The sequence below is a fragment of the Heterodontus francisci genome, chromosome 2, assembly GCF_036365525.1.
Source record: "Heterodontus francisci isolate sHetFra1 chromosome 2, sHetFra1.hap1, whole genome shotgun sequence".
In the NCBI taxonomy this organism is placed as follows: Eukaryota; Metazoa; Chordata; class Chondrichthyes; order Heterodontiformes; family Heterodontidae; genus Heterodontus; species Heterodontus francisci.
The window spans coordinates 194470420-194486093 of NC_090372.1; the positions used below are offsets into that span (position 1 = coordinate 194470420).

The following is a 15674-nucleotide window of genomic DNA, read 5'->3' on the forward strand; positions in this document are numbered from 1 at the left end:
TGATGCCATACTCGGTCAAATGCTTCCTTGATGTCAAGTCAGTCACTCTCACCTCACCTCTGGAGTTCAGCTCTTTTGTCCATGTTTGGACCAAGGCTGTAATAAGGTCAGGAGCTGAGTGACCCTGGCAGAACCCAAACTGAGCATCAATGAGCAAGTTATTACTGAGCAAGTGTCTCTTGATAACACTGTTAACGACCCTATCCATCACTTTACTGATGATTGGAAGCAGACTGATAGGGCGGTAATTGGCTGGGTTGGACTTGTCCTGCTTTTTGTGTACAGGACATACCTGGGCACTTTTCCACATTGCTGGGTAGATGCCAGTGTTGTAGCTGTACTGGAACAGCTTGGCTAGGGGCGCGGCATGTTCTGGAGCACAGGTCTTCAGTACTATTTCCAGAATGTTGTCAGGGCCCATATCCTTTGCAATATCCAATGCCTTCAGCTGTTTCTTGATATCACTTGGAGTGAATCAGATTGGGTGAAGTCTGGCATCTGTGATGCTGGGGACCTCAGGAGGAAGTCGAGATGAATCATCCACTTGGCACTTCTGGCTGAAGATGGATGCAAAGGCTTTATCCTTGTTTTTTGTACTAATGTGCTGAGCTCCCCCATCATTGAGGATGGGGATATTTGTGGAGCCTCCTCCTCCTGTCAGTTGTTTAATTGTCCACCACCATTCACGGCTGGATGTGGCAGGTCTGCAGAGTTTAGATCTGATCCATAGGTTGTGGGATTGCTTAGCTCCGCTGTTTGGCACGCAAATAGTCCTGTGTTATAGCTTCACCAGGCTGACACCTCATTTTTAGGTATGCCTAGTGCTGCTCCTGGCATGCCCCCCTGCACTTTTCATTGAACCAGGGTTGGTCCCCAGGCTTGATGGTAATGGTAGAGTGCAGGATATATCAGGCCATGATGTTCGACATTGTGGTTGAATATAATTCTGCTGCTGCTCTTGACCCACAGCGCCTCATGGATGCCCAGTTTAGAGTTGCTAGATCCATTTGAAATCTATCCCATTTAGCACTTCGTCTCCACAAGGACTGTGCGGTGGTCACTCCTACCAATACTGTCACGGACAGTTGCATCTGTGACATGTAGATTGGTGAGAACGAGGTCAAGTATGTTTTTCCCTCTTGTTGGTTCCCTCACCACCTGCCGCAGACCCTTCTAACAGCTATGTTCTTTAGGACTCGGACAGCTTGGTCAGTAGTGGTGCTACCGAGCCACTCTTGGTGATGGACATTGAAGTCCCCCACACAGAGCACATTTTGTGCCCTTGCCACCTTCACCAATTGGTGTTCAACATGGGGAAGCACTGATTCATCAGCCGAGGTGGGGGTGGGGGGGGTGCGATAGGTGGTAATCAGCAGGAGGTTTCCTTGCCCATGTTTGACCAGATGCCAGATGTTACTGCATTTAAATATCTTTAAAAAAAATAAGGGAAAATTTTTTTAGTTGAAAAAAAGACCCTGGTGATAGGGTTAGTACTACTAAAGTTTTTTTTTAATTCAGTGTAGCTTATTAAGGACTTTAGATTGAAGTGGGTAGAACAAGGCCCCTAGTGTAATTAGTATTTTTTAATTCAGGGAGTAACTAATTAATTTAAGGGTAAGTCATGGCAGGAGAGCTCAGCCCCGTGATATGCTCTTCCTGCGCTATGTGGGAAATCAGGGATGCTTCCATTGTCCCTGACGTCCATGTGTGCAGGAAGTGTATCCATCTGCAGCTACTGGCTACCCACATTACAGAGCTAGAGCTGCGGGTGGATTCACTGTGGAGCATCCGTGATGCTGAGGATATCGTGGATAGCACGTTTAGTGAGGTGGTCACACGGCAGGTAATGGCTGCACAGGCAGAAAAGGGATGGGTGACCACCAGATGGAATAGTAGGCGCAGGCAGGTAGTGCAGGAGTCCCCTGTGGCCATCCCCCTCTCAAACAAATATACCACTTTGGATACTATTGGGGAAGGGGGTGACCTGCCAGGGGAAAGCAGCAACAGCCAAGTTCGTGGCACCACGGAGGGCTCTGCTGCACAGCAGGGGAGGAAAAGAGGTGGAAGAGCAATAGTGATAGGGGATTCTATCGTAAGGGGAGCAGATAGGTGTTTCTGTGGCCGCAAACGAGACTCCAGGATGGTATGTTGCCTCCCAGGTGCTAGGGTCAAGGATGTCTCGGAGCAGCTGCAGGAGATTCTGAAAGGGGAATGTGAGCAGCCAGCGGTCGTGGTCCATATTGGTACTAACGACATGGGCAGGAAGAGAGATGAGGTCCTGCAAAGTGAATATAGGGAGTTAGGCAGAAGGTTGAAAAGCAGGACCTCTAGGGTTGTAATCTCAGGATTACTCCCTGTGCCACGTGCTAGTGAGGGTAGGAATAGGAGGATAAGGCAAATTAATGCGTGGCTGAAGAGCTGGTGTAGGCGGGAGGGCTTCAGCTACGTGGATCATTGGGATCTCCTCTGGTGCAGAGGTGACCTGTACAAGAAGGACGGGTTGCATCTAAACTGGAGGGGGACCAATATCCTTGGGAGGAGGTTTGCTAGTACTACTCGGGAGGGTTTAAACTAGTCTGGCAGAGGAGTGGGACCCAAAGTAGTAGTCTCTCCGATGAGATAATTGAGGCAAATGTAGAGGTTAAAGCAAGTAAGTCCAGTAGGCAGGCTGGGCAGGGGCAGGACAGGGAGCTTGGAAGGTCTGGTAGCCTAAACGGCATTTACTTTAATGCAAGAAGCCTTACAGGTAAGGCAGATGAACTCAGAGCATGAATCGGTGCATGGGATTGTGATATTATAGCTATTATGGAAACGTGGGGGAGGGATGGGCAGAACTGGCAGCTCAATGTTCCGGGGTACCGATGCTTCTGGCGTGACAGAGGTGGAGGTAAGAGAGGAGGGGGAGTTGCACTATTGATTAGGGAGGACATCACGGCAGTACTTAGAGAGGATATCCCGGGGGGAACATCCAGCAAGGCCATATGGGTAGGATTTAGAAATAAGAAAGGGGTGATCACTTTGATGGGATTATACTATAGGCCCCCCAATAGTCAGAGGGAAGTGGAGGAGCATATATGTAGCGAGATCACAGGTAGGTGTAGGAAATATAGGATTGTAATAGTAGGTGATTTTAACTTCCCTAACATTGACTGGGACTGCCTTAGTGCAAAGGGATCAGATGGGGAAGAATTTGTTAAGTGTGTCCAGGATAGTTTTCTGAAGCAGTATGTGGATGGCCCTACTAGAGAAGGGGCTACACTCGACCTCCTCTTAGGAAATGAGGCTGGGCAGGTGGTTGCTGTGTCAGTGGGGGAGCATTTTGGGACCAGTGACCATAACTCTATTAGCTTCAAGATAGATATGGAAAAGGATAGGACTGGTCCTCAGGTTGAAGTCCTAAATTGGGGGAAGGCTAATTTCGATGGCCTCAGACAGGAACTCTCAAAAGTTGAATGGGAGAGGTTGTTTACAGGTAAAGGGACATCTGGCAAGTGGGAGGCTTTTAAAAGTGAGATAGGAAGAGTTCAGGGCCGGAATGTTCCTGTTAGATGGAAGGGCAAGGCTGGCAAGTTTAAGGAACCTTTGTTGACGAGGGATATTGAGGGTCTGGTCAGGACAAAGAAGGAGGCATATGTCAAGTATAGGCAGTTGGGATCGAGCGAGTTCCTCGAGGAGTATAGGGGATGTAGGACTACACTTAAGAAGGAAATTAGGAGGGCAAAAAGGGGCCATGATATTTCCCTGGCAGATAAGATAAAGGAGAATCCTAAAAGATTTTATAAATATATTAAGAGTAAAAGGGTAGCTAGGGAAGAGTAGGTCCCCTTAAGGATCAGTGTGGTAATCTATGTGTGGAGCCACAGGAGATGGGTGAGGTCTTAAATGAATACTTCTCGTCTGTATTTACCATGGAGAAGGTCATTGAAGCTAGTGAATTCAAGGGAGGGAATAGCGATACCCTGGAGCATATCAGCATTACAAAGGAGGAGGTGTTGGAGGTTTTGAAGCGCATTAAGGTGGATAAATCCCCAGGGCCTGACCAGGTGTATCCTAGGATGCTATGAGAAGCAAGGGAGAAGATTGCTGGGGCCCTGGCAGAGATTTTTGTATCATCGTTAGCCACGGGTGAGGTGAAGGAAGACTGGAGGATAGCTAATGTTGTGCCTTTATTTAAGAAGGGCAGCAGGGATAAGCCAGGGAACTACAGGCCGGTGAGCCTTACATCAGTGGTGGGAAAGTTATTGGAAGGGATTCTGAGAGACAGGATTTATATGCATTTGGAAAGGCAAGGTTTGATTAGGGATAGTCAGCATGGCTTTGTGCGTGGGAAATCGTGTCTCACGAATTTGATTGAGTTTTTTGAGGAGGTGACCAAGAGGATTGATGAGGGCAGGGCGATGAACGTTGTCTACATGGACTTTAGCAAGGCCTTTGACAAGGTCCCGCACGGTAGGCTGGTCCAGAAGGTTCCAACACATAGGATCCAGGGTGAGCTAGCAAATTGGATACAAAATTGGCTTGGTAATAGGAGGCAGAGGGTGGTAATGGAGGGTTGCTTTTCAGATTGGAGGCCAGTGACCAGTGGTGTGCCGCAGGGATCGGTGCTGGGCCCTCTGTTGTTTGTCATATATATTAATGACTTGGATGTGAATGTAGGGGGCATGATTAGTAAGTTTGCAGATGACACCAAAATTGGTGGTATAGTGGACACTGAAGAAGGTTGTCTAAGGTTACAATAGGATATAGATAAACTGGAAAAGTGGGCAAGGGATTGGCAAATGGAATTTAATGCAGACAAGTGTGAAGTGATGCATTTTGGGAAGTACATAGATCCCTGAAAGTGGCAACACAGGTAGACAGGGTGGTGAAGAAGGCATATGGCATGTTTGCCTTCATTGGCCAAGGCATTGAGTACAAGAGTTGGGACGTCATGTTACAGTTGTACATAACGTTGGTTAGGCCGCATTTGGAGTGCTGTGTGCAGTTCTGGTCACCGCACTAAAGGAAAGATGTGATTAAGCTAGAGAGGGTGCAGAAAAGATACAGAAGGATGTTGCCTGGTTTGGAGGGCTTGAGTTATAAAGAGAGATTGGATAGGCTGGGTCTGTTTTCCCTGGAGCGAAGGAGGCTGAGAGGGGACATGATAGAGATATATAAAATTATGAGAGGCATAGATAGGGTAGATAGCCAGAGTCTGTTTCCCATGGTAGGGGTGACTAAAACTAGAGGGCATAGATTTAAGGTAAGAGGGAGGAGAATTAAAGGGATCAAAGGGGTAAATTTTTCACACAAAGAATAGTGGGTACCTGGAATGAGCTGCCTGAGGAGGTGGTGGAGGCAGGAAGAGTAGCAACATTTAAGAGGCATCTGGACAGGTACTTGAATGAGCAAGGCATAGAGGGATATGGAATTAATGCAGGCAGATGGGATTAGTATAGATAAGCATTAGGTTCGGCATGGATGCGGTGGGCCAAAGGGCCTGTTTCTATGCTGTACAACTCTATGACTGTATGTCATGAGACTTCATGGGCTCTGTAGTCAATGTTGAGGACTCCCAGGTAAACTCTCTCCCGCCTGTATACCCACTTATGGTGGGTCTGTCCTGCTGGTGAGACAGGACACACCCGGGGTGGTGATGGTGGTGTCTGGGACATTGCAATGTATAATTCCGTGCATATATCAGGCTGTTGCTTGACTAGTCTGTGGGACAGCTCTCCCAATTTTGGCACAAGCTCCCAGATGTTAGTAAGGAGGACTTCGCATGGTCGACAAGGCTGGGTTTTCCATTGCCGTTTCCGGTGCCTAGGTCGATGCCGGGTGGTCCATCCAGTTTCATTCTTCTTCTTAGACTTTGTACTATTTGGTACAACTGAGTGGCTTGCTAGGCCATTTCAGAGGGTAGTTAAGAGTCAACCACATTGCTGTGGGTCTGGAGTCACATGTAGGCCAGACCAGGAAGGATGGCATATTCCCTTCCCTAAAGGACATTCGTGAACCAGATGGGTTTTTACAACAATCGACAATGGTTTCATGATCACCACTAGACTAGTGTTATGACCAGATGAGAAGGGGTCTGGGGGGTTTCCTCTCAGCCTTTGCCTGGTTTAACCATAACGGGGTTTAATTTTTAAACACCGTGTTTTTAGCTCCCCCTTAGTGAATTCTTGTTCACTGCTCTAATTGTAAGACAAAGAAATCAAACAGGTTTTCCTTAGATTTAAACAAGAAAGGTAGAAGTTTATTAATCTTCAACTCTAATCCGGTTAACAACTTTGAGTATGTGACACGTCCACACTAGCATGCATACGCGATAAACACACACACAAATAGAGACAGAAAAAGTAGAAGGAGTAAAGGGGAAAAGTTTGAGGCAATATCTGGTGGTCCTTTAAGTTCAATGTGAAGTCTTTGGTTGCTGGTAAGTCTTGCAATTCGTTGGGGCCCAGCTCACGCTTCAACTTGTTCCGATGTAGAAGTCTTCTCTCTTGAGGTTTACGTGTCTTCCGTGGGTCCAGTGGCTTGGGAGAGAGAGAGAGAGAGAGGCTTCCTTGTTCCAGCTTCAGTTTCAAATTGCCTTGTGAATTCAAACTTTCCTGTGGCTAGTTCAAAAAATCTGGACCAGCCAGTTAGTCATGTGACCAGTTAGTTTAACCAGTCCTGGCACTGTGGATTGTACCGTTTTAGCAGGGCCTGGAATGCGCTTCCTTACACCTTCAGTGTCTGGTGATCAAAATCCATTTGGAGTCATTGGAGCAGGGAATAGCCCTTTGTCTCTTGGTATGCAAATGTCCTTCCAGCCCAGTGTCTGGTGATATTTAAGCAAGTCCTTTCTTCACTCCAGCAACAGTTTAAAATCAATGTTCATATGACAAAATTAATATGCCTCATTCTTGTCAGGTGGGGGTCTGCATGACACTAGCCTACTTAATCTGAGCACTAAATACATTATTTTGCACAGATTTTTAAAGGCAGGTTATGTTTAACATATTTAATAGACCTTTTTGAAGAGGCGACTGATTGGTTAGATAAAGGGAATGCAGGTGATGTGGTGTACACGGATTTTCAGATGGCATTCAAAGAGATCTGACATACGAGTTTTACTAGAAAAAATTCAGGCGTGTGGTGTAAGAGGAAGCACAGCAGCATGGACATGGATTTGGTTGACGAACAGGAAATAAACAGTTTGTGTAAGTGGAGTCAGGTTGGAAGTGGTGTACTGCAGGAGTAGTACATTTCTAGGTATACTTTTAGCTCTCGGTGTAGATAGATGGTTTGGTCTTGAGGGTAGAATGCACAATGTTGGCATTTGCTGATGACACAAAAACAGGAGGTTCATCAATCAGCATGAAGGACTGCAAAAGACTTCAGGAATATATAAACAGGTTAATGGAATGTTTCACTACATTGAAGACAATGCATCAATGCAAATTTTTGTTGGTAAATGGGCAGTCAGGTGGAAGATCCAATTTACTGTGGAAATAACAAATGCATTATCAGGGGATATGACTAATTTAGAATTGGCGTATAAGAGACCAGAGCTGTGGATAAGGACTTTTGGGTCCTTTTAAAACAAAAGCGTAGGACCCTAAGTGGCATGTATAAATAGTACCTGCTAATTTCAGGTGGAAATAACAAATGCCTAAAAGAAGCCCTAATTCAAACTGTTGAAGGGCAAATTATTTGCACGGAGTGGAGGTGTGAGATCGAGACTCCACTTTCAGTCCCTTAGTGCTAATTTTTTTTGGCGGTAAATCAAGTGTTCTCAACTAAAAATGTACCTCATGATTCTATTTTAGCAAAAGTGCCTGAAGCTACATTTGACTACTTTCTTTTCCCACTGTCCTCACATTTTAAAACTTATTATTTAAGGTTTGTTAATTATTATCATGCTGTCGTAACTAGGATATAAAGACTGTAGCATCTTATCGGATGATATTAAGGCAAAGATATTGGTTGGTGCAATCATTGGAAAGGTAGCAATATTTTTACAGGACAAAGATTTACTAACAAAATACAATCTTAATTGAATACACTGAGCATAGAATATTTCAGATCCACACAATAAAGATAACTGCGATAATTCCAGTCTGCACACCAGCAGTCAAATCCTATACAAAGCATTTGATAAAATTTGATTCGTGAACAAAAAGCTGTTTGGCATAAACATGAAAGAAATTATTGCATTAAATATTTAAAAAGAAAATTTAGTCCCAAATGAGGAACTTTATCAATCTTGATGTTGAGTTTCTTTGGAAACAAGACTGGAATATAAAATATTTCCAGCATCACTTCATTCTCTTTCACACACCGTGGGTAATCATCAGAAGCCAGTCCATCCCATGGGCTTAGTCTTTGGTTGACAGTCCCTTTTGGATTCAGTTGTATCATTCTCTATGCACTATTCAGTGTCCCCATGCTGATTGTTGTCAGCTCTTTCTCTTTTATCATAATTCTGTGACTAAGAGGCAACAATTTCTCAACAATTGTTACTTTATGTTTCTAGTAAGAGTACCAGTTCTTCTGGGACTTACAAATTTTGAATAAGAATTCTAAATTATGGAAAGCATTGCTGTATCATTGAATGGTAACTGGTTCCCACCCCCACCCCAACCTCCCCTGTTTGCATCTGATCACAAGCACACATTGTGCAACTTTTGCCAGTAACCTTAGGAACATGTAAGGAAATAATTCAGTTGGCTCATCATGAACAATTCAACAATAATGACTAATCACGATGGTTGTCCAATGGTTCTCCGTGATGAATCATGGAGAAAAATCTATTGTTCGCTGTGACACAACAAATAGGCAGACCAGTGTGCCACTTCTTCCAATCAGTATGATCATGCTGAATGCAGACACTGGTCTATTCTGTTCTTTTTCTTCTGGTATCTCTTCAGCCCACCTGACCTTAAGAGTTAGCTGTCAAGAGAATAGATGGATGGCTTGATCCCAGATCACTGCCAGTGCTTCCAGTAACTGAATACCACGCAATACAGGAGCCAACCTGGGTGAGATTCTTCCGTTAAACCTTTTGTCCCCATACAGGGAGATATGACACCCTCCACTTGGTGTTTCCTCACTCCATGCCATTAGGATTGGGAACTGATGGGTTAGAGGAGATCAAACGTTTGTCTCTCATTGTGGCTCCAAGTGCCATCCGCCCCTGCCCCCTACCAACTGATAACCCCTCAGTGTGGATCACTTCTGTCATAGGTGCAAAACCAGACATCATCCAGAATATATTTCATTGAGATGTGAAAAGAACTACATGCTAACAATCCTTGCATAATGAATAAATGGCATAGAAGACATCTTTGTTCAGCAAATACAGCAAATCTGATGAATGCAGTTATCACAATGTAATGTTGTTTATACAAGTAAAGTTTGTTGCTGTGATGATGCTGGAGTTCTTTTTGTGAATAGCATGGTGGGCAATGATGAGGGATGATTGGAACATAAATGAACAGATTAACATAGCCAGTATGCGATGTTGAATTTTTTGTAAAGAAGCCAGTTTTATTTGGATATATATTTTTTAAATGCGGCAGATTGAATAAACCACTCTGATATGACTGAGACTGTCTTGATGGCTGTGATAAGTAGATCAGTCAGATGAAGAATTTTTTGGGAATCTGGTTATTTTTCATTCCAGTGCCCTGGTAAACTGATAACACCACCAGTAACACCAGTGCATGTGTACCAGTGAGCTGACTAAGAGCAAGGGGTACTTATTTTATGGTCAAAATAAATACTACGTTTTACTTTTTACCTAACCTAACTTGTTTCCACTGTATTCTGTACAACCGCAGTTCATAACTTTTTATCTGCTGAAGCTCCCACTAATTGACCAAACTATAATTCTTTTGCTTTAGATTAAAGGTGCTAGACCATCCCTTCCAGTTCCACGACTGAAATAATGGTGCTGCACTTATCCAATGATACCAGTGTAATCAGCTCACTGACCTTTGGGAATGTTGAGTTAAGAGTCTGCACTGAAGCTTGTTCACATGGGATAAGAGTTCCCTCTGTCCTCTTTAAGAACACGTTCATTATCTTGTTTAGAAATTCCAGAGAAACTTCTTTACCTCGAGTGTGGTTAAGATGTGTAACTCACTGCCACAAGTAGTTGAGGCAAGTAGCATTTAATGGGAAGCTCGATAAGCGCACAAGGGAGAAAGGAATGGAAGATCAAGCTGTTAGGGATGAATGAAGATGGGTGGGAGAAGGCTCATGTGGAGCATAAATAACGGCTTAAGACCTGTTTGGCTGAATGGCCTGTTTCTGTGCTGTACATCGATCTAATTCTCTGTAAGATACTGTGCTGAGCTGAAAAATTCGAAAAGAAATTGGTATTTTGAAGGTATACAATGATGATTTAATTATGAAATGGCCTGTTACTAAAAACATTAGCAGAATCATGTATTTTAAGTTGAGCTGCTCCCAATGCAGATTTCTGTATCTTCCTTTAAGTGCTCATGATAATGTCAGCATCCCAACTTAAAAGACAATATGATCATGCAAAGCCATTAGCTGAAGGTACCTGTGAATTTATTTTTGTTGTGGAATGGTGCAGGCTGAAAGCCTGAGGTTCCTCCCCCCTCCCCCTCCCTCACCCCCCCCCCCCCCCCACCCCATCCACCAACAACATACACTGGGCTGGTTGCTATCTCTTCCTTTTCAAACTGATCCAGCTTGGGGGAGGGCGCAGAGGGTCTGGTGGGGGGAGGAGGGGGGTGGGTATGTGTGTGGCGGAAGTCAACTATGGGTTGTTAGGAAGGATCCCCAGGCAGTTAGCTGAGGGGATAAGGCTATGTCTGTTTAGATAGTAAAAGCAAAATTCTGCAGATGCTGGAAATCTGAAATAAAAACAAGAAGTGCTGGAAATACTCTTCTCCGAAGAAGGGTCACTGACCCGAAACGTTAACTCTGCTTCTCTCTCCACAGATGCTGCCAGACCTGCTGAGTATTTCCAGCATTTCTTGTTTTTATTTCTGTTTAGATAGTCTTGAGTGCCACTGTAGATGTGTTGGCTGTTGTCAGGACAGGTGCATGTCATAATTGAATCTGGTGCGGTGAGGGTGAGCAGTTGGGGGAGGGGACGTGTATAGGGTAGAGCAACAAAAATAACCGATTATCGCTTGGGGGATAAATAATTCCATTCAAAAATAAACTCTGGTCAGATCAAATCTGTCATGCTCAAGCTTTTTGAATAACTCATTCCTAATTAAATGCACTCAAATCACTAAAGTACATCTGAAAGCTTGAGCAGTGTTTGTAAATCAGTACTCAAAGAGCTGAAATTGATGCTTGCCCCGGGCATAAATAGTAGATAACTGTACTGAATGTGACGCAAGCTTGGTAAGATGTGGAGAGAGGAATTGTTCTGGCTGTTTGGATAATAAATGTAGTAAAATTGCCTGCACTTACTGTCTAAGTGACAGCATATTATTTGCAACTTATTTTGCGCCTTAATCTATTACCAGTAGTCGCTTAAACCATCCAATGGAGCATTGGGTCTATCAGGGCAGCAGTTCTTCACTCAAAAAACAATTTGCCTACAACAAATAGGTGTTGAAATCCCCAAACAAAAACCCTCCTTCTCTCACCACAAAATAAGTAATATTTCCAAGACAAAGAAGGATGCAGGGTAAAGGTGACCTCGGGTAAATATCGGTAAAAATACTTTTCCACCCAGTGAGAAACAGAGAATGTCCACTCAATCATGTGATTCTACTAAGTTAGTTACTTCACCTTTTACATATTATGTCATTCACTGTTCCAAATTATAGATTGAATTTAATTTGTGCTGATAAATGTATAAAAAAATGTGTAATGTCTATCATGAGTTTTTAATAACACTGCCTTTCAAAAAAAGTCAGAGTGATAGAGGATCCTAGGTTGTGTGTAATAAATCATTACCTTCGTACGCACACAGTTGATTCCTCCAGATCAGAAATGATAGTTGGTACTTCAAAAGTAGCCATGTTTAAGGAGCAGGATGAAGAACAGGTGGAAACTATGAGCACCATAGTGCTGAGGAGGGGTAGAGATCATAATGACCGTGAGTTGAAGGCAGATGAACACTACAGATACCATGAGTTGAGAAAGAGATGGAGGCTAGAGCACCATGGGCTGAGGAATGAATGGACATCGTTATAAGCATGGGTTAGAGGAGGGATGGAGACCAGAGGTTGATGAAGTGGTAGACAGTATAAGCAGCACATACCAATGAGGGAGGGAATACCATGGACTGAGGAGAGGTTGAATACCATGAGCCCTATGGCCTGAGAAGTGGATGGACATCAGACGTGTCATGAGCTCAGGAGTGGTGGAGATATTGAGCACCATGGATTTAGATGGAGATGGAACCATGAGTACTATTTTTGAAGAAGTGGGTAGACACAATGAGCCCCATGGGCTGAAGTACGGGGGAAAGCCAGGAGAACCATGTGCTGTGAAGAAGGTACCATGAACTGAAAAGGGGATGGACAACATGAATACCATGGGATGGGTATGGGGGGTGACTATGAGAACCATAGAATGAGAAGGGAGTGGGCACCACAAACACTAACATTTGAGGAGCATGTCAGAGTTGATAAAACAGAACAACCTGGGTAGGCAACATCTCTGCAGAACCTCCTCGTAAAATGAAGACACTGTCCTTATTGGCACCTGATAAACAGGGAGGGACTTACCAATTGTTTAGGTCCAACTCATCCTCATGTCATCACAAATAGGCTCTTTGGACATGGGCTAGTCAAGCAGGTTGGCTTTTGTATCAATCTGCTGGCCACTCCAGTGTCACCTGTCACCCTGTTCCACACAGCTCAGTGATAGTTTCAGTTCTTTGAAATAAAAATAGCTGCTACTGGAATTTCAGAGTAGATCAGTCTGCATCTTTTAAAAAAAAAGATAGGTTATGAGATTTTCCATGTGTCCTCTTCTTCGAACCATCTGACAGTGAACTTGGTGGGGCTGTTCAGACAGATTCAGGTGTCACAGTGACTGATGTGCTACTCCACACATAGGCTGATATTGAGGAGACTTCTTGTAGAGATGCCTCCATCCAAAGGGTTGATTCGAGCATGTTAAGTTTTGCTAATGTAATCAGTAAAGTTTTTTTGTTAAATATGTAAAGAAATATATATTATATATTTACTTTTATTATCAAGACAGTTTTAGTAATTCTAGAATCTTCGACTGTGGAACTCTAAATATCTCTTCGTGCCTATCGATGTATTTTTCTTATTGGTTGTTCTCCTGTACTCTGTATTCTGCTGCCTTTACTGAATTGGCGGACATGGTTATGAGGTGGCTCTGTGTCCCTTTGGGCAAATGTTCCACACCAATATCTTCACGGTCCTCACTTCCTTCGTGTGTGGAAGATAATGATGACAAGTGCTAGGCAATAGTTTCAACTGCTTCTCTTTCCATTTATATATTTGTATTTTTACCATTACAGTTAGCATAATGTGTATTACTGAAAACTCTTGTCGCTGCATTAAATTTAATTGTTAAACATTTGCAATAAATCCCTAACTCATCCCAGTTTCATGACAAAGCATTTCTCTAACTGATGAGAGATGTTAATCCTCACTTCATGTGTGTGCACATATTTAGTGCTGAAAAAAACATACAAAATAGGGCTTATTTGAGTCCATTCTTGGTTTCATTGGCAATTTACTTTAAACCAATACTTTTTTTTTAGTTGCTTGTGGGATGTGGGTGTAGCTGGCAAGGCCAGCATTTATTGCCCATGAACTGAGTGGCTTGTTAGGCCATTTCAGAGTCAACCACATTGCTGTGGGTCTGAAGTCACATGTAGGCCAGACCAGGTAAGGATAGTAGATTTCTTTCCCTAAAGGACATTAGTGAACCAGATGGGTTTTTACAACAATTGACTATGGTTTCATGGTCACCATTAGACTAGCTTTTTAATTCCAGACTTATTAATTGAATTCAAATTTCACCATCTGCTGTGGTGGGATACAAACCCGTGTCCCCAGAGCACGAGCCTGGGCCTCTGGATTAGTAGTCCAGTGACATTACCACTACACCACTGCCTCCCCCCACATGGGTGGTTTAGTTTAGAGCTGCAAGAATCAGCTCAGCAGTAATAATGGCAAAGTGTGTTTTTGCCAGGAAAATAAAACACAAAATTGTGATTGTATTTAGTTCTGTCACAAACAGGACAACACTATCTGTAAACTCCAATGTAAATAGTTTTTTTTAGTCCAGTTATATTTTATATTCATTACTAATAAATAACAAAATGGAAACTGCAATTGTTAAAACACAAAGTGACCTTTTTATTAATATGATGGATCACACATCCTCTTACATAGGAACAGGAGTAGGCTATTCAGCCTCTCGAGCCTGTTTTGCAGATATAAAGTGTACTAGATACTACATAGTCTTTACAGTGCACAAACAAGCCATTTGGCCCAACAGGTCCATGCTGGTTTTTATACTCCATATGCGCCTCCTCCTATCCTTCTTCATCTAAACCCAACAATGTATTTTTCTTCATCTAACCCTGCCAACCATGTTCTTCGTACTCTAAGAATAAAGGTTAGATAATTCTTCTCATTCACCATTCTCTGCACACTGTTGGAAAACATCTTAGTGGCACATAGAACTAAGAAAAACAATGAGATGAGGGCAGAACATCTTTGTTGTGAATGAAGATCAGCCTGTGTCTTGGGCACATTGCCTGAACTGAGGCAGTGCTACCACCTTGAACTTTTCTTTGAGTGATGAAGAGCCTGTTCGTGTTTTATTAGGTGCGATAACTCGCTCAGTTAATTCATGCTGAACCACTTTGACTGGCTTTTTAAATGTCACTTTCAGTTTACCTCATCCGGCCACTAATTTTTAATTGTTTAGGGGTACAAGAGAAAAGATTGCAAGTGAGGAAAATTATGAAGAGGCAGATGCTGGTGACCTGCAAGAATTTCTGCATCAGTATCTTCAGTTCCTCAGTGCTTTATCCCAGCCAGCTAATCCCGTGGCATCTCATAAAACCAGAATTGACAAGGTTTGTATTGATTTTCATTTCTCCCTTTAAAAATTGTCAGAAATATATAACTTACTTGTACAGTTACTGCCACATAAAACTATAAAATGCATTACAATATATAGCAGTGATAGTTCTTTATTAATAACAAGAATACAGGAGTTTGTGCATCTTACGATCCTCTTGTGATGCAGGCATTGAATAATAAAAGTTTGGTGATGAATTACTCTAACACAAGTCTCTCTCTTACACCTGAATGCTGCATACCCATGCCCTACACGTACAAGTTCCTTCTCTCTTCATCTAGTGGCTCGTTGTACCCTAGTGAATTGATTTCAAGAGCCTTATCCTTGTTTTCTAATTTTATGTGGCTTTTCCACATCCCATTTCAGTAAACTCCTCCAGTCATTACATTTCAGCCCCTGCCCTTTGTTCTTTTAACTCTGAATTATTGTTGGTGACCCTTCCCCCTCATCAACTCTCCACTATCAGAGGCTGCCATCGCCTCGTTGAATATGCAGCTCTCTTGCAGAAGTTATTTGCCTCACTAACTCTGCCCTTGCCTTCAAAGCCTGCTAAAAGCCTATCTCGCCTACTGTACCTTTGATCTACCCAACTGAATTCCTTCATTCTGCTTAGATAATCCTCCTGTAAAGCT

The 15674-nt window shown here is 43.1% G+C and overlaps 1 protein-coding gene across 3 annotated transcripts in view; it reads left to right on the forward strand.

Moving 5' to 3' along the window:
- Positions 1-15674, forward strand: part of ptprn2 (protein tyrosine phosphatase receptor type N2) — a 1372445-nt gene that overhangs the window by 384871 nt on the left and 971900 nt on the right. For all 3 annotated transcript variants that reach the window (XR_010969405.1, XM_068015003.1, XM_068015004.1), the window contains exon 5: positions 14887-15037. Coding sequence is in view for 2 of the 3 variants with exons in the window: in XM_068015003.1 (XP_067871104.1) it covers positions 14887-15037 (151 nt within the window). In the remaining variant the exon portion in view is untranslated. The remainder of the gene's footprint in view (positions 1-14886; positions 15038-15674) is intronic.